The 18,644-nt window shown below is 39.8% G+C and overlaps 1 protein-coding gene across 2 annotated transcripts in view; it reads left to right on the top strand.

Moving 5' to 3' along the window:
* Positions 1–1,183: 1,183 nt before the first annotated feature.
* The window catches only part of LOC137344490 (C4b-binding protein alpha chain-like), a 60,627-nt gene continuing 43,166 nt past the window's right edge, over positions 1,184–18,644 (top strand). For both annotated transcript variants that reach the window (XM_068007514.1, XM_068007513.1), the window contains exons 1-7: positions 1,184–1,491; positions 3,856–4,047; positions 7,986–8,082; positions 9,069–9,142; positions 11,843–12,025; positions 16,245–16,430; positions 18,300–18,329. In XM_068007514.1, the coding sequence (XP_067863615.1) occupies positions 1,428–1,491; positions 3,856–4,047; positions 7,986–8,082; positions 9,069–9,142; positions 11,843–12,025; positions 16,245–16,430; positions 18,300–18,329 (826 nt within the window). In that variant the 5' untranslated portion in view covers positions 1,184–1,427. The remainder of the gene's footprint in view (positions 1,492–3,855; positions 4,048–7,985; positions 8,083–9,068; positions 9,143–11,842; positions 12,026–16,244; positions 16,431–18,299; positions 18,330–18,644) is intronic.

Below are 18,644 nucleotides of genomic sequence, written 5' to 3'. Positions count from 1 at the left end.
TCCTTTTATACTGTCCTCACCTCTCGGACTCTCCTGCCTCACCTGCGACGTCGCACAGTAGTTGTCTCTTGTTGCAGGTCTGCTGCTGCTTCTATCCCCACTCTCAGTCTTCTGCTGCTCAGGTCTGCCGCCGCTCTGTGGAAAAAGTTAGGAAAAGCAAGGCAAAGCAGCACCTCCTTCCCCCACTTCATCAAACTCCCACACTTACCAAACTCTGAAGTGTTCATTCTGTTCCGCTGCACTCCATGGGCAATGTGCGGTTTTTATAGTGTCACAATGTTAAAATCTTACGTTCAACATTTTTAACTTCTTAACAAAAATTATGGCTCAAAAATATTGAAAAAAATACATTGAGTGATTTGATTGGTTTACCAAATCATTTCTTTTGCTTGTAGCTGTTCCTGACTATTTTTGTTGGGAATTTTTTTGAAATTGCTGATTGGTAGCTTTCAATCCTGCCTGCTGGGTGGTCAGTACATTCTATACCTGTTCAATTCTGGTCAGATATTAGAAATATCAAATTTGTCCATCAACTGCAAGAAATTTGAATAAAGACACAAGATGCAAAAAGTGTGACATGGGAAGTATGGCATGATATGAAGTGTACCCAGCTGTACTTTAAAGTAATAATTACAAAGAGAGAAATAACTTGCCCTTAAATAAATCACCTTATCACATCTGTCAAAATGCCACAACTGGCTTTACATCCAATTAATTATTTTTTGAAGTGTAGGCAGTGTTGTTATGTGGGCAAATGAAGCACCATCAACGATGCAGCACCTCTCAGTACTGCACTGAAGTAGATTATGTGCTCAAGGGTTGGAGTGGAACTTGAGCACATATAGGTTATTTAGGTAAATACATCATTGTCACTCCCGATAAGGTGGAACTGCCAAAGTGGATATTTCATTATTTGTGTTTTGCTTCCCTTGCTATAGAACTTTCTTACATTTTCTCCAAGTGGAGAATTCTTTAATAAATATTAAACTATGTTCTAATTAGATTTATTTGTAAACTGCTTTCACGTTTATTTTGTTCTTATTTAGGGTTTGCCTTTTAACCTGTGCGGGGATGAGATGTTCAGCTAACACAGTAGAAAGTAGACATGCCCTTTTTAAAAAAACTGTAGAAAATCTGGCAGCGCTCCAGCTCTAATAGATAGGGTGAAAGGAGTCCGCCTGCGATCCTTCTCCAGGAGGTGGGGATTGAAGGGAGTCGCCGATTGTCAGTCGGATCAGGCTGTGCACACGGGGATTGAACGGGACGAGTCTGGTAAAGGATCACGAAATAAACTGACGGGACGGGACCCTGGCGAACTTTTGGAGAAGGAAAATAAACCGGATTGAAGTCTGACGGTTGTCGGGAGGGAAAATTCTTGAGTTTTCTACAACATTTCCCCGGATATTAAACATCAAGAGAAGTAGGAAATGGCTGAGAAACTGATCCTCGCTTTACTGGCCATTTCCACGGCCGGGGTGACCCGGGGCACAGGTAAGCAACGCTCCTGAGGTGGTTTGCTCTTTATTGTTCCCGAAACCTCTCGCCTCCTTCAAAACCTATCTCTTTAACCAAGCTTTTGGTCACCTGTTCTAATATCGCCATATCTGGCTGGTGCCAAATTTTGTTTGATAACGCTCCTGTGAAGGTCCTTGGAACATTTTACTTATAAATGCAAGTTGTATTGCTGCTTCAGGTGTGTTTTTAGATCAGTGATGGAGCAGATTAACACGGGGTTTTACTGTTGCAGCCCAGTTGGCATACACCAGCTCCGCTCAGTGTATAGCACTGAATTAAACCTGGTTATCATTGATATCCCGCAGCTGTCCCTGTTTCATAATGGCCCAGAAATTGCTTAAAAAAAGAATGAAGAGCTCAACAGCGCTCACCGTTGTTAGTGTGAAATTGAGGAGCAAGTTTCGATGTTTGCACACGAGCAGTGTAATGCGGAAATCCAGAACTTGCTCTTTTGGATTCGCCCGGTGATGTGACGGTTTTGATTTAAAGGGCAATCGCCGACTGCAATCAGTGGAAACAATGGACCAGCGCCAACTTCCTCTTGTGACCAGCTGGAAAGTAAATAATAGCCCAGAAATTACTCGGTGCGGTGAAACAACAGTGTCTCCACTCTGTAGGTTTATACCAACCCATTAATTTTACTGGGTGCACTTTGTCTAATAGGAAGTGTAGACGAGCCCAGCAGTTGCTCCAATGAGCTAAGACCCATGGGAGGAATGAGAGGATCACGCTCTCCCCTCGACCAATCATATTGCAGCATTTTTGACAAACTGCGAAGAGTTTCTGCAGGCTGGAAATTAAAATCCAAGAAGTGAAAGGTACAACATTTGTAAACACAGTTTTAGACAGCGAGGAAAAAGAGGGTAAGAAATAATCAAATTAAATAAAAGAGACAGAAGGGAAAAGTTTTATTTTTTATAATGACTGAAAACCTTTTTAAAAAAAGGAGTAATGAGACTCCATATTTTTAAAAGTTAATTTTTAGTTGTTTGGCAGTCATTAAGTCATTAAAACTTAGTTTAGACCTGGTATGTTTTAAACCTACCTGTTTTGTGGCGATATTAGTTACTTTCCAGCTGGGCAGAAGAACTAGTTGGCACTAGTCCGTTGATTGCAGCCAGCGATATCCCTTTAATTTGAATCTGTCATCGCCGGCAAACCAGGAGCAGCAAGATCTGGATCTCCAGGTTTGTCTGTCTGCGCATGTGCAAACATCGGAACTTGCTCCTCAATTTCGCCACGAACAACGGTGAGCGCTGTTGAGCTCAGGTGGGCATAGGGCGAAGTGAGCACCAAAGCTGCCCTGACCTTGGCAGCGTGAAGCCTGGGAGGTTTTAACTCTTGGGCTTCATCGACATGCCCCCAGTCAGTTGCCTGCCTGAAACCGGCGATAGCTGGCCGACGGATGGGAGCATAATTTTGGGTGGCAGGACGCCACTGGCCAGGAGTGAAGAAATGGTCGCCAGCACTTAACTAAGTCTTGGGGAACAGGTTTTGGGAGGGAGCCTGGGGCAAGAGGGCCAAAACATTCCTTATGGGAACTGGTGGAGCACTTCTGCTCCTCCTGGGCCCATAAGGCAAGTTTGGAAATTTTTTTTTAAAAGTTAGCTGTTTGGGCACTTCTAGCCCCAAATCCTATTCCCACTGTCTGCACCTGGCAGGAAAACCATAATGGCTTCCCTGCTCAGGTTACCAGTTAAAGTTGCAGTCAGGTCCTGATCATGCCATCGGACCCCCATTTGCAAGTATAAAGAAGGACCCCGTCGGTTCCAGGTGGGTGTCCTTGCCACCTGCTCAGAAGAGGAGGCTAAAATAGAAGACAGCGGGAATGGAGCACTAAGTCAGCAGGTAAGTCTTCAGGCCGATTTTAACTGCCTGTCCACCTGGTTTCTGCCATGTTAGTAGGGTTAAAATAATCCTGACTATCTCTGTCCCTCCTTCTCACTGTATCTCAGGCATTAATATTTTTTAAGCTTTTAAAATTTGTTGAAATCCTTATTTTGGACATTAGCTATCCTCATATTCATGCTTCGTGCTTTTTTTTTGAATATCTGTGTGTTATTTGGAGTCACAACTTTGGTCTCAATAGAAGGGAACCCTGTTAATAAATGGAAGGTGGCCAAAACAAAAAGATCAGCGGATTTGAAATTGGTGAGAAAATCAAAGTGCAAGTAATATAAAAAGATGCCAAAATTCCTAGCATTTGATGAAGGGAAAGACTGCTGTCTTTTAGATTAAAGGATGTTTCTTCCACATGTGAAGTTAATGTACCAATGGATCTCTGTTAGAAGGGAGACTTAATGAAAGTTGAAACTATGAATTTATGACTTTTTTTTAAAGGTGTCTGTATCAATCCTCCACAATTGGAAAATGGCTCGCCAACCGATGAATCTATTTCTCAGAACACATTTCCTGTGGGTGCTAAGGTTACTTACCGCTGTTTCAAAGGTTACATGTTTCAGGAAGGAAGTTTAAGACATGTTACTTGTCGGCAAAATTCAACTTGGTCACCATTACAGGCCACTTGCGAACGTAAGTAATGAACAATTTTATTCCCTCTCCTCCCTCGTCCAGAATTTCCCTTTGCATATTTTGTCTCATAGGAAGCACCTCGTGTTACAGTACATTTCCATGGAGATGAGCAGCCATTCAGTACTGCACACAAGAGGCCATTCTTGTATGTGAGCCTGGGTGATGGCAAGTAGCTCAACAGTAGGCTGCAACATAATTTGGCCTTGTTCATTTTCTTAGCCAACATACAGTAAACTCCCAGCAGGGATCACTGGATAGTGATCAGGAATGGGAACCACTTCTTTTTCTACTCATTTACCCTGGGTGCTGATGACACATGGGTATTGGGGTGTTTTTCAAAATTGTGTTTGACATGCCTTTTGTTCACAAAATACCAACTTTGAGTAATGGAACAAATGCCTGGTAACAATGGAAACTGGGTATATAACTTTTAAACAGAGATAACTTGTTGTTTGTTAAATTTTGGCAGGTTATTTTTGGATATCTTCACCATAATTAAATTGCTGGATATTGAAGATTGTTGATTTCCAACCTTAGTCACCAAGAAGGGTATTAATGGTCCTTAGTTAAATCATGCTCCTCCTCTTCCTTGTCTTTCTTCCCTTTTGATTTACCTATTAAAATCCAACCTGATCCAGATGATATATTTCTCACTGAACCAGCTATATTGGAATTTGCTGTTTTCATTTGCAAATCAAGGTTGAGCAGAAGTAAAGTTAAATGATAAAGGTTCTTATTTGTAACTTCTAATACTGGAACATAAGCTAGGTTAATCACTGCGTGCCGGAAATTGGGTCAGCTATTAAATCCAAAGATCAGGGCACAGCTGAGTAAGTAATCTTGTATCTGAACCTGTTTGTGTACTACAGCCAGCATTTTGTTTTAAAATAGAACTTAACCTGTACTTTACAGAATTAAAACGTTAGATACGTCCCATCCTGACTATCTGGTCCATTAACTAAAGCTCTCAATCTGATCTGAATATGACAGAGAGAGCTTTGGACCAATGAAGTGATGGAGGACCAACCATGGGAATGGAGGGAATCTTTATCAAAGCTTATGGCCACACCCCTCAGCATCTTTCGAGTGACTCCTTCCCAAATGCCACTTGTTACTTCCTTGCTTTTGTATTGTTGGTCTCTAGATACAAAACGAAAGATTTTGTTTGCTTTTTTTGGCCTTATTTATTTTGCCACCTTCTTAAGTTCATGTATATTTACATATCAAGATCCCTCTGTTCCTGTAAGCCAAATAAAATCTACCCATTTTAGGTCTATTTCCTTTCTCTATTCTTACTTCCAAAATATATTAGTTCACATTTTTGTGCATTGAACTGTATCTGCCACATGGACCATGGGCACATTCTATGTGTGATTCTTGTACTTGTGATGGCAACCCGAATGCCACTAGTAGCTCTCCCCAATAGACATAGTTGTTTCTAGCAAGGAAATAATTCCTAATCAAGGGTTATGGTTCAGCCTCCCAAGCATCTGATGCATGGCTATCCATAAAACTGGTGCTAAATGTTGCAGGAAGCACCAACAACTTCTGCACATTGAGGTCATATTATCTAAACAGTTTTTTTGAAGATGTTACAGACATAGTGGACATGGGAAATACATTTGATACGAGACTTGGATTTCAGAAAGTTTTTGATAAGGCTGCATATGGATGAATAACAGCTAAATTAAGGTGTCACAGATGAGGAGTTAAAATGTGCCAGATGGATATTTGGTTTAAAAACAGGAATTCTAAGGTATATGTAGGGTATCCCAGAGATCAGTTTCAGGATCCTTCTATTTTTAATATAGATCAGAAGCAGGGACAATGGTATTGTAAGCAAAATCTCGAAGTTCACTTTTGATACTTTTGCCCTGCCTCCTTTTTTAGTAACTCGAGTCAAGTGAAGTATCCCACCAGATAGTCAGTATCACTGCTGTTAACTTTAACTTTTGTGACACTGGACATATTTCCCAGTCTTCAAAGTGGATATGTCCATTTCTACCTGCTGGTCTGTGAGAAAAAGATTTCAAGTGTTTACCCTCTCTAACAGATCTTGAACCTCATTCATAATTTCTTCGTTATGTAGACAGGGTCCATTTGTGTGCCTGGTGCGAATCCAAGATTTCTTACTACAATTAGTATTGATTGAATCCATTAGAGAATGTGAAACACATTCATCACCATGTACACCTGGGTGTGGCCACCTCTGAAATATTACAATAGTTACTCAAAAGTTAATAACGTGATTGCATAATCAGCCATAATGTTAGTGGTGAAAGAGGGAGTGCTATGATGGTAGTTCATGGAGATGATCCCCACATAGCAAGTTTACGGTTTGTGCCATGCTGTTAAGAATCGGCAAAATTGTAAGACAGGCAATTCACCTAGAAAGAGAAGAAAAAATGGGCAATTTACCCAAGTGCTTGTGCACAAAGAAGAGGCGGAGTGGCCCATAAGTGGATGAGATTTTGGTGGTCGGACAAATTCGCTGTTGCACTGTTCTACATGCCTGACTGTGTCTGGCTGATACACAGTTCATTTTAGTTTTGTTCCTAAATATGTTTGCAACCCCTCCCTCCTCCAAAAAAGGTTTTTTAGTAACCTAATTTGAGTTGGGGATTGGAATGCCTAACTGGACAGCAGCGTCCTTTGTCGACTGATTAAAACTGTTGTGGGTTCAAGCTACACGTGAGGAACTGAGCATATAATCTAGGACGGCACTTCAGATTGCTGCATTGTTGGAGATACCGTTCTTTGGATGAGAGATTAAACTGAGGGTTCGTCTCTCTGGGTGGACATTAAAGGTCCAGTGACATTATTGAAAGTGTTTTGTCCCAGTGTCCAGGGCAACATGCTTCCTTCAACCAACATCACCAAAAATAGATTAAGCAGTCATTCATCTCATTGCTGTTTGTGGGAGCTTCCTGTGTGCAAAATGACTGCTATCTTTGCTTAAGTAACAATGACTGCACTTCAGAATACTTTCTTGCAGGTGAAGCAATTTGGGCATTTCTGAACGATGTGTTAAGAGGCTATATAAATGCAATCTTTCTTTTCTTTACCTGTTACTCAATGATATCCCAAATTTGATGAGAAGGTTGCTGAATTTCTGCACATCTTCCAGATAAGAACATAAGAAATAGGAGCGGGAGTAGGTCGTAGAGCCCTTCGAGCCTGCTCTGCCATTCAATAAGATCATGGCTGATCATCGACCTCAACTCCACTTTCCCACCTGATCCCCATATCCCTTGATTCCCCTCGAATCCAAAAATCTATCCGTCTCAGCCTTGAACATTATCAACGAATTAGCATCCACAGCCCTCTGGGGTAGAGAATTCCAAAGATTCACAACCCTCTGAGTGAAGAAATTCCTCCTCATCTCAGTCTTAAATGGCCGACCCCTTATCCTGAGACAATGCCCCCTGGTTCTAAACTCTCCAGCCAGGGAAAACAGCCTCCCAGCATCTACCCTGTCAAACCCCCTCAGATTCTTATATGTTTCAATGAGATCACCTCTTATTCTTCAAAACTCCAGAGACTATAGGTCCATTCTACTCACCCTGTCCTCATTTATCCATTAGTCTGGAAATGTTCTAGCATGGCTTTAATGGAGCTAACCATTATTAAAATAAAGCTGGATCCTTTCACTGAGTTTGGAATGACTGGTAAAGGTTTCCCTACATATGTGCATTGGGAGATTGCTTTTAAAGTACATTCAAGGCAAAGTTATGAAATTATCATTGAAGTGAATCTTTTATTTGCATTGCTAATAAAACTTGAAAATAAATCTCAGAATTCAGGCAATCTGAATTCTGGAAAAATGTGCAGTATTTTTCATCTTAATGTTAAACTTCTGTGAATTGTATTCAAAATCCTATTGAGAATGTGGCATATTTTAACCTCTCCACTCTTTCCCCAACATTTTTTCTATCTAGCAAAAAACTGTGGTAATCCTGGAGAGATTCTGAATGGGTATTATAATGCATCAAGTACCACTTTTGGAAATAAAGCTACTTTTTATTGTGATGAAGGGTGAGTTATCAGTATATCAGTTACTAAATCTAAGAAGGAGACCACTTGCTCTTTGTGTTTCTGACTGCTATTATCTGTGTGTCCTCTGAATATGACTTCCTGTTCTATGCACAGTAATTTTGTTGTATTCTACACCTTGCTGTAACTTGGTTGTCCAATTATTGTCAAATTATGGACAGTTTTTGTTGTGAATTTTCACCCACTAACTATGGGATGGAGTGTCCAAACTCCTATCACTTTGATCCTTTGACAATTATTACAAAAAGGAGACATTTAACTTGTTGATCCCTGGATCTATAGTCCGGGGGTTCAAAATCGAAATATGGTGTTTGCCTGTTACTTAAAATACCTAATATTCGCTGCAGTTCAACTCCGTGAGCCAAGATACACCAATATTTTTCTTATGATAGGCTGACCAAAATCCAATAATAACAACTTGCATTTATACAGCACCTTTAACGTAGTAAAAACATCCCAAGGCACTTCACAGGAGCATTATCAGACAAAATTTAACATCGAGCCACATAGAAGAGATATTAGGACAGGTGACCGAAAGCTTAGCAAAGAGGTAGCTTATAAGGAGTGACTTAAAGGAGGTAAGAGAGAGGCAGAGAGGTTTCGGGAGGGAATTCCAGAGCTTAGGGCCGAGACAGTTGATGGCATGGCCGCCAATGTTGGAGCGTTGAAAATCGGGGATGGGCGAGAGGCCAGAATTGGAGGAGCGCAGTGATCTCGGAGGGTTTTCGGACTGGACAGTAACAATACAGTTTATTTTGATTTCTCGTCTGACCTTTTGCTAATGAAGCGCAGTACGTAATTTGCCATTTCTTAGCGAACGAAAGTATTGTGTTGACAATTTTGTAGATTTAATCATTATAATCCTTAAATTTCTTTTCTGATCAGCACACTGCCCCTGTTCTGTTTAATTTCTGATTGATAATCGGTGACTTTCATTTTCCTGCAGCAGCTTGTTTTTCTTTTTCCAGGTACCAGATGGTTGGAAGGCCATACCGGTTTTGCACAGCTGACGGATGGGATGGCCAGGTTCCAACATGTGAACGTAAGTTAGAGTTCTAAATTGAGTAGAATGGTTGATTTTGTTTTTATGTTTGAAATGATCGAACCATACGAAAGGAATTAAAATATCTGGAATGTTGGCTTCACATGTTAGCTTTTTACTTACAGTATTTTGATGACTCCTAGGTTAGGGTACTGACTTTCCAGTGTAGCCAGAAAAAAAAATATTTTGGTTCAACATTTCATCCCTAAGAACATTAAGTACACGGACTGCAGCGGTTCAAGAAGGCTGCTCACCACCACCTTCTCGAGGGCAATTAGGGATGGGCAATAAATGCTGGCCTCGCCAGCGACGCCCACATCCCGTGAACGAATTTTAAAAAAGCATAGAATGAAAATGGTCACTTAAGTAACTACTTCCATGTACCATTTGCACTCTTCTTACTTATTAATCCCCTTGGTGAAAGTAGTCTTTAAAGGAGCATTGAATAGCACAGTGATCATGGGTGGGTGTGAAACGGGAAGGGTGAAATTTGAACCAGAAGCCATGTTGAATGAGTCAGAGCGAGAGACGGGTGCTGAGAAAAGAGATGTGGCTGTGAAAGTGAGTTTCAGCAGATACTTGATCAAAGACAAGCAGAAAGGGATAGCAATGAAGGTAAACAGGTGGAATGAGACAGGCAGAAGTCACAGTGAAGAGAGGAATAGAACTTCAAGGCTGGCATACCTGGAAGAGCAATAGCTGCAAATTAATCAATACAATTTTTAAAAAATACTGCAGATACGATTTTTGTTTCAGATTTCCAGCATCTGCAGTATTTTGCTTTTTACTTGCTTTATTAAAGTAGGTAAATGAACATGAAACAGTATAAAACAGTGAGTCAAATATCTTAATTCTGGTTAGCATTAGCACTGGTGCAAGTTTCTTGGGAGCAGAGTGTAGTGGACCTGACTTCATTTGCGCTGTGTATGAAGCACTGGTCCCTGAAATCCAAGCATCAATGGCTGCAGCAGGTGACATAGCTCCATCATTCCACAAAATAATGATCTAAAACATCAGCTCTATCTCCCCGTTAATATGAGGCATCATTCAAATGTCATTATAATTATATAGTAGGTTCTATACAATTTGGAGTTATAACTGTTAACAATCCTAACACTTATTATTAGCTAAAAGCCACATATATTTCTGTCACCAAAGATACTCGAACACATTACTTAATTCAATGCTTTAAAACCTACAATAGTTTAATAATAATTGTTGCGTCATCAACCACTTACAAACCTCCTCCGATTGTAGCTAGCAATTTCATGCACAAAATGTACGTGTGTTTTAAATGGGCATAAATATGGAAATCTGTACAATCTTTACAAAAACGTCAGTCAGTTTCAATAAGCTCCAAATATTTTATTGAGCAAGTTACATAAATTATGAAGGAGATAGCACGCGACAGGTCCGTAGATCGATGCGACCCTCATGGGTAAAGCAAGCAATCTGATCTACCAAATGGTTTGAGATTTACATGATTGTAGAGTTTCATTAATTGTACAGGTTGTATGTTTTAAGGACTACAAGTCATCATCCCATTTGTGGATTGAATATTTTGGGGAAAAAATAACTTTACAGACCCGAATAAATGAACACAATATAGCTCATTCTAAAATATTAAAGTTACTTATTTTAGGGAAATGTTGGTTAAAGACAGGGCCGCAGTTAATTTTGAAAACTTTGAAGTACTTCAATTAAAGATAATGAAAGCTGTTAAACAGAGGGCCGTTGGCTTCATGTTGAAATTGCTCAAAATGTTGATTTTGGTGACAATGTAGTTTTATGTTGGAAGTTTGTGTGTGTGTGTGTGTGTGTGTGTGTGTTTCCTAATTCTCATTTATTTTTATCTCAAGTAAAGCGGAGCAAAAACATTCTTCAAATTAACAAAAATACTGCCTGATCAAAATGTAATCTAGTGTTCTCTTGTGGTAAAGTGTGGCAATTACTAATGTACTTTTAGTGGCAAATACTGAGTTACAGGTCTAGAATTTATGAAACACACATAACAAACCTGATGCATGTGGATATTTTGATGCAGGAAAATGTGAAATCCTTAATCTTATCACTGGAACCACTCACAGCCCGTGACTGGCTTCAGGCCCTGTGCAATTGCATGGGTTGCACTGCCATAACGCCACCTCTACAATGCAGAGAAAGATGATGATTAGCCAGGCTCACAAACCTGCTGAAGGTTATACAGCTCATCATTACAGCAGGTTGGTGAGCACCTGAAATGTTTTGTGGAAGGTGCTGTTTTGCATCTGCCGAATCAATGTCTACATCTTAGCAGTTGGCTGTGATGTTCTAATTTGACGTGGAGGTTTTTGATTATCTGGAAAAATCTTTTGTCCTTAAAGATTTGCGTTGAGGATGCTTTGATCTTCCTTTTATACGCCAGCAATATAAAGTTGGCTCACAGATAACGGTCTCCCAAATTCCAAATTAAAACAGTATCAATACAAAAGCAGTTTGTAATTCTCCCCCTGCCCACCCCCCCCCCCCCCCAAACAAATCCAGCTAATATCGATACTTCACTGTGAGTTATGGGGCAGGTGAAGAGAAGTGGGAATATCCATTCTCTGCTCTGTGTTGGTTTACCAGTGTGCTTTGCCACTGAGGCAATTGATTTTAATCCCTGAAGCATTTGATTTGACAGTATGTTTGAGACACTGACTGAATTTCATTTTTCCCCAGCAATCATATGTCCTGATCTTCCACCAATTAGTAATGGGACAGTTTCATCACCCGTAGGAGAGTTCTGGACTTTTGGAATGATAGCGACATATTCATGTGATAGTGGCTATTCATTGATTGGTGCAGGAAGCATTGCTTGTACAAAGACTGGAAAGTGGGACAAGGACCCACCAACGTGTAAAGGTACTTAACTATGGATCAGAATTAGTTTCAATTGCCTTTTTTCCTGCAGAAATGAGGCAGCTTGAAACATAGTTTGCATTAACTATTTACGTGTATCACAATTTTATTGTCCAATTGCACTACTAACAGCTACCGGCTTAATCATTTGCAAACTGTTGCAGTATTACCAGAAATGAAGGAGTGGTTTTCTGTGAAATTAACAGTTTTTGTAATCATTGTTTGTTTTCTTTTACTGTAAATTGTTCTGAATATAAGATTTTGTGTTACTAAGATTCCCTCTAAATGCAATACCTGAGACTTTTAGCTCCCACATGATCTTATACCTGAAATAGCCTGAATCGTCTTGCAGAATAGAAGCAATATTTCTTCGGGTACCAGCCTTGGCTCAGTAGTAGCACTTTTGCCTCTGAGTCAAGAAGTCATGGGTTCAAGCCCTACTCCAGTGACTTGAGCACATAATCTAGGCTGACAATTCATTGCAGTTCTGAAGGTGCCATCTTTTGGATGAGACATTAAACCGAAGCCCTATCTGCCCCCTCAGCTGGACTTAAAAGATCCCACAGCACTATTCAAAGAAGAGCAAGGGAGTTCTACCGGTGTGCTGGCCAATATTTCTCCCTCAATCAACATCAATAAAACAGATTATCTGGTCCTGTATTTACTTGCTGTTTGTGGGATCATGCTGTGTGCAAATTGGCTGTCTTGTTTCCCTACTTTACAACAGTGACTGCACTTCAGAAATACTTTATTGGCTCTGAAGAGCCTTGGCATGTTCTGAGGTCATGAAAGGCGCAATATAAATGCAATTTTTTTTCTTAATTTAGTGTTTATATAATTACTGATACTATGATGTGTGGGTTATTAAAGGTTCTTTGCCAGAACTACCATGTTTTCACTCATCTGTAGACTGATTCTATTCCTCAGAAAGGATGCAGTGCTATTTTATCCAGCACCAGCCAGATTAGATAAAAAGCAAAAAACAGCAAATGCTGGAAATTCTAAACAAAAGCAGGAGGTGCTGGAAACACTCCTCGAAACATAGAAAATAGGAGCAGGAGTAGGCCATTCGGCCCTTCGAGCCTGCTCCGCCATTCAATTTGATCATGGCTGTTCCTCTATCTCAATACCATATTCCTGCTCTCTTCCCATACGCCTTGATGCCTTTTGTGTCTAGAAATCTATCTTTTTTTTAAGCTGGTCAGTCGGTTCTGATGAAGGGTGACAACTGAAACGTTGACTTGTCTGTTCTCTCCACCGATGTAACTGAACTGCTGAGTGTTTCCAGCATTTTATTTTTGTTCCAGCTAAATTAGAAGTGTTCTCAACCCATTTACAAGATCCCAAGATATCTAGCATCTATCCAGAATTTATCCCCAAAGTCTCCACCCCCCGCACATCCTCCATTGTAGCATACAATGGGTTTTAAATGCGTCAGGGTTGTTGCCTCCATTACTCTATCAGAGAGCCATTCTAACCTGCGCTTCATAGTTTTTGTTTCTCATCAGTGATGGTGCTGGAGAATGGGACATTTTCCCACTTTTATCACCCAGTGTCATCAACCATGTTCATGTCTACTTGACAATGGACAGATACAGAAGAAAGCTCCCTCTGCTGTGTCCCTAGGATGGACCTCAACCTCAGCCTTAGTACCGAATCCCTTCCTGCACTGTCTGATTTTTCTTCCATTTCCCAACCAGCCATCCTTGTGGACTTTGAGTGAGATTTGTCAGGTGATTGCCCATGTTTACTAGTAACGAGACAAGCCTTTAACAAATGTCATTAGGATGCTTACATATGACAAAGAGACTTTCATCCCTCCCATTAGTCTGGACTGATACCAAATCGAGACCATGGATGTGAAATGAGAGTGTGATTTGACTTTGTCTACCATCCAGTTTCTCCCCCTCCCTCTCCCGTCAACTCTACTTGGTGCTTTTTTGCTTGTTTGTATTTCTGTTTGGAAGTATTAGAATATTGATCAGTTATAGGAACCCAAGTTCGCACTGATATATTTTACATGCTAACGTAATTGTGATATATTCAGTCGAGACTAAATGATGAAGTGTACAAGCTGCTGTCATGAAACTCCGGTTCTTCCTCATTGGTTCATCTTTCACCTAAAAAAACAAATAGACTATCCATCCAGATAGTATTGAAGGACTCAGTCCTTTTTAAGACTTTTTATTTTTGCAAAGTCATGTGGCCGTATAGGAGAGGAGAAATGTGTTTTTTAACTTTGTGATCTGTAATCTGTTTGTGGACTGTTACCACAGCAACTACATATCTTGGAACACTAATACAAAGTTTTATTTTCACAAGTGTCAACTTTTGTAAAATTATTCTGTTGCACAATCTCTTTGATATAACTTCAGACTCTAATCTGTGAAGCATGGTGATTCTTCAAAATCTTTCCACTCATTTAAGTTAACAATGCAGTTACTGTAGTGCTAAAAGTCCCCTGGAGGATTTTGAGATGGGTGTGGAAAAGTTACTTGATCAATTACGTGGACTGAAAACTAACAGATCCTGTGGGCCAGATAGCATATATCAGGTGCAGGCAATTATAGACCCATTAAGCTAACACCAATAGTGGGTAAAGTAATCGATTCCATACTATATACCTATATAACAATCGTCTAATAAGAGACTGTCTACATGGATTTAGAATATGAAGGCCCCACTTAAAAACCTCCTTGACTTTTGAGAATATTGCAAATAAAGTGGATAGTGTAATTCCCTATTTGGACTTCTGGAAAACCTTTGAGGAGATACCACATAATTACTGGTAAAACTCAAATTTATGGGTATTCAATGTAGGACTTGGGACTGGATAACAAATTAGATATAAAGTAAGAAACTAAGTACTCATGTGAGTGTAGTGCCAGATTGGGTGAAAATGGAATACCACAAGAATCAGTGTTTGGGACTCTTATTTAACGACATGAATGACACTGATGCAGAAATGAATTGTAGGGTTATTAAATGTACAGTTGATATTAAAATAGAGAGGACAATAGGATTGAAGGATGCTGTTTTTTTGCAAAATGATTTAGACTAGTTATGCAAGTGGAGAAATCCAGGATATTGCATGTTGGCAGAAAGAATGAACAAGATGGATGAATATCACAAAGAAAGAATTTGCTCACGGAGCTTTTGAGTGACTGTAGACCTGTCACTGCTAATAATGACACTATGGAGAAACAATTAAAAAAACAACTAATTTGTTGGGATATGTGGCTAGAAAAGTGTAGTGTAAGCCTCCTGAGATCAGTCTGAGGCTTTAAAATGCACTGGAATACTGTGTACAATTGTGGTTACCACACTTCAAAATGGGGATGCATATGTTCGAGGATGCAGTTATTTATGAATAAATGTTCTATCTATTCCTCAAAATCCATAAGTTTCTTGAACGGTCAAACATTTGCAGATTTATTTAGTACATAGTACATGCAATAGTGCTTGAGTATACACTTAATCATTTGTTAGTTACAATCACATCGGATGATTGTGGGATTCAGATGCTTTTCTTAGCTCTATATTCAGGGCAAACAAACCCTTCGAATCCGAATTCTGGTCACAATTCACTGATTTATATCACTTTCTTGATCACAAATCACAAATCTAAATGTCATTATAAGGCACAGTCTATTCACTCCTTGTTCTCTGACAACTGCTTATATTATACAGATGTATAACATGTAACCAATGGGTCAAGTTATACTATTGCTTGACATGAGTAAAAATGACTCTAGTTTCTACTTTCTCAGGCTTTTATGGCAACCTCTGCTTTCTCTTTCAATGTTCATATCATGAGAAATATGCAGGTGTTATTTCAAGTGTATTCTCGTTTCTCACTTTTTTTCTCTTGTTCTCGCTCTTCGCCACGCCTGCCCGTGCGTGCGGTCTCCCCCTCCCCGCACGCGCCGCCCCCCACCGCCTGCGATCTCGCCGCCCCGCGGTCTTCCTCCCCTCCCGTGCGCGCCGTCTCCCTCCCCTCCCCACCCCTCCCGCGCGCGCCGTCTCCCTCCCCTCCCCTCCCGAACCAGCTGTCTCCCTCCCCTCCCCTCCCACTTTTAAGATGGAAGCAAGACCCTGTATATTACTTCAATAACAAAATGCTGCGGATGCTGGAAATCTGAAATAAAAACAGAAATGCTGGAGAAGCTCAGCAAGTCAGCATATTACTTAGTGGAAACTAATGCATTGCTCTTTTTGGCAGCTGTTAAATGTCATCGTCCTGAAGACCCTGCAAATTGTCAAATAATGGCAGGCCTTGGACCTACATACAAATATCGGGAGACAATCACCTACCGCTGTACTGAAGGTTTTGAAATGATTGGAGAGAGTGTCATTATATGTAGTGAAAATAGCACATTTGTGCCACGACCACCTACCTGTGAACCACGTGAGTAACCATTTCTTGAGCTTGAGGATCAAACCAAACGATGTGGGTGGAACTTTATTCAAGTCTGTTAAAACTATAAATGTTTCAATGTCATGTGGATTTTTTCCCCAATTGACATTGGCACATCGACCTATTTCTTCCTTCTCACTCCTACAATGAGTTTTTTATCGAATGAAAATTGAATATTTTCGAATGGCCTAATCAGCAAAGGAAACTTAATGGTTGAATGCCGACACGGATCCCATTTAAAATACAAGGTTTTATAGTCACAAACACATGCATGTATATTTATTTCATTGAGGAACTGATGGAATCATAGAATTTTACAACATGGAAGGAGTCTATTGAGCCCCTTGGGCCAGTGTCAGCTCACTGGAAAAGCTAATTACTTTGACTGTTTAACCTACCCTTTCTCCATACTTTTTCTTTTTCAAAATATTTATCCGCTATTATCGATTCTTCTTTCATCTCTGTTTCTGGTTTGGCATTCCAACTCTGCAGTAATAATAAAAAATAACTCCTAAACTCTCCCTTTGTTCTTTTGGTGATATTGAATTTATGCCCTCGAGTTACTGATTCAGTCACCAGTGGAACTAGTTTAACCCTATTTATCTGATCAAACCTCTTCATAATTTTGAACAGTTCTTTCACATCTCCTCTTGCCCTTCTCTGTTCTAATGAAAAGATCCTTAGTTTCTGTGGTGTCTCCTTATAATTAAATTGTAACTGAATTAGTGAGTAGAAATTTCCCACACATATTACAAATACAGAGAAGGTTCCTCACAAAGTTATATGTTATGAACCCAAATCATCGGAAGTCCAGGAACACTCAAAACAACATGTTGCAGCAGATCCAAAAGGTCCACAGAGGCTCCATTATTAGGCTCCATCGTAGAACCATTGAAGTTTGCAACACGTATTTGCAGAAGAACAGTTGAAGATTAGTGAGCTTCTCCTTTAACACGGTTATGGTTCAAGACATTCATTGCCCTGATATGTCAGTATTATCCAGTGACACTGATCCCACCATCCAAATTATACATCCCAATAACATGTGACTGTGTCGAATTGTATTATTACCACAGGCACTGATGTATTCAGTAGAAAATAGTGCAGAATTCTCATTGGGTAAAACAATGGCACAAGTGCTTTTTTTAAGAAATCACTTTGTAGCATACCTGGTGCAACGATTTGATGTATTTGAATTGCTAATGCAATCGTATGTGGAATTAATAAGCATAGTTATAGGTACGATTCCAAGAAACAGGTACTTTTCAGTTGAACACAGATCTATCTTGCATCATTAATGATTTTAGGTTTTGTGAAATTGGAGGCCCTGTGGATGATTGCAGTTGCCTTTAGAACAGAAAACTCCCTCCACTTGAATGCTTTGAACACTTCATTTTGAACATCAGTCCTTGAGTGATCTGGGTTACTAAATTGTTCTTTGAGGACCCCAAACATTTGCTCTATGATTTGATCATTGTGGTTTAAGGTGTTTATTGGCTGTTTCCTTGTATAATATGGTCATGAGCGATGTTTTTAGGCTCCAGCCATAACTCTCCAAAAATAGCTTTGTGAACCCCTATAGTAGTAATTAATCAAACATTTCATGCTTTGTTTTATGGCAATTGTTCTCAAACTGTTTCAGATCACGTCCCACCTAAAACTTCTTTTGCACCCCACTAAGCAATAAGTGCAATAAACGATGCTCATCTGCCAGAGCACGAAAGAAGTTCTAAGTCGAGCATTGCCCTTACTTGATTTATCCATGTTGATGGCTCACCATTTGTGAAACTTTTTTATTTATAGTAATAGTTTCCTTTGTGAGTTGGATGATTAACTTTTTTTATTGTTTCTCATACACAGGTATTGTCCCCACTACCACGACTACCACTGGTAGGTATATTGTTTTGACTTAATAGAGTACTTTAGTTTAGTTTTCATTGTACCTGGCCCATACTTTGAGACACACTCTTTTAGATGCTGTTCTCTTCTGAGTCAGTTGAACAATTTTATATTTTCCCTCCCATTAGGAGCAAATACCATCATAATTACTACTCCTCCTACTGCTGGAGGTATTTGCTCTGACTTAATGGGGTTCTCTACATTGTGCTCTTAAACATTCATTCATTCATACCTATTGATATTGTAAAGGAGGCTACTAAGACTCGTTTGTGTTATGTTATGTCATGTATAATGCAAAGTTACTCT

Source organism: Heptranchias perlo, chromosome 27 (genome assembly GCF_035084215.1).
Source record: "Heptranchias perlo isolate sHepPer1 chromosome 27, sHepPer1.hap1, whole genome shotgun sequence".
Taxonomy (NCBI): domain Eukaryota; kingdom Metazoa; phylum Chordata; class Chondrichthyes; order Hexanchiformes; family Hexanchidae; genus Heptranchias; species Heptranchias perlo.
This window is presented reverse-complemented; position numbering and strand designations above follow the sequence as displayed.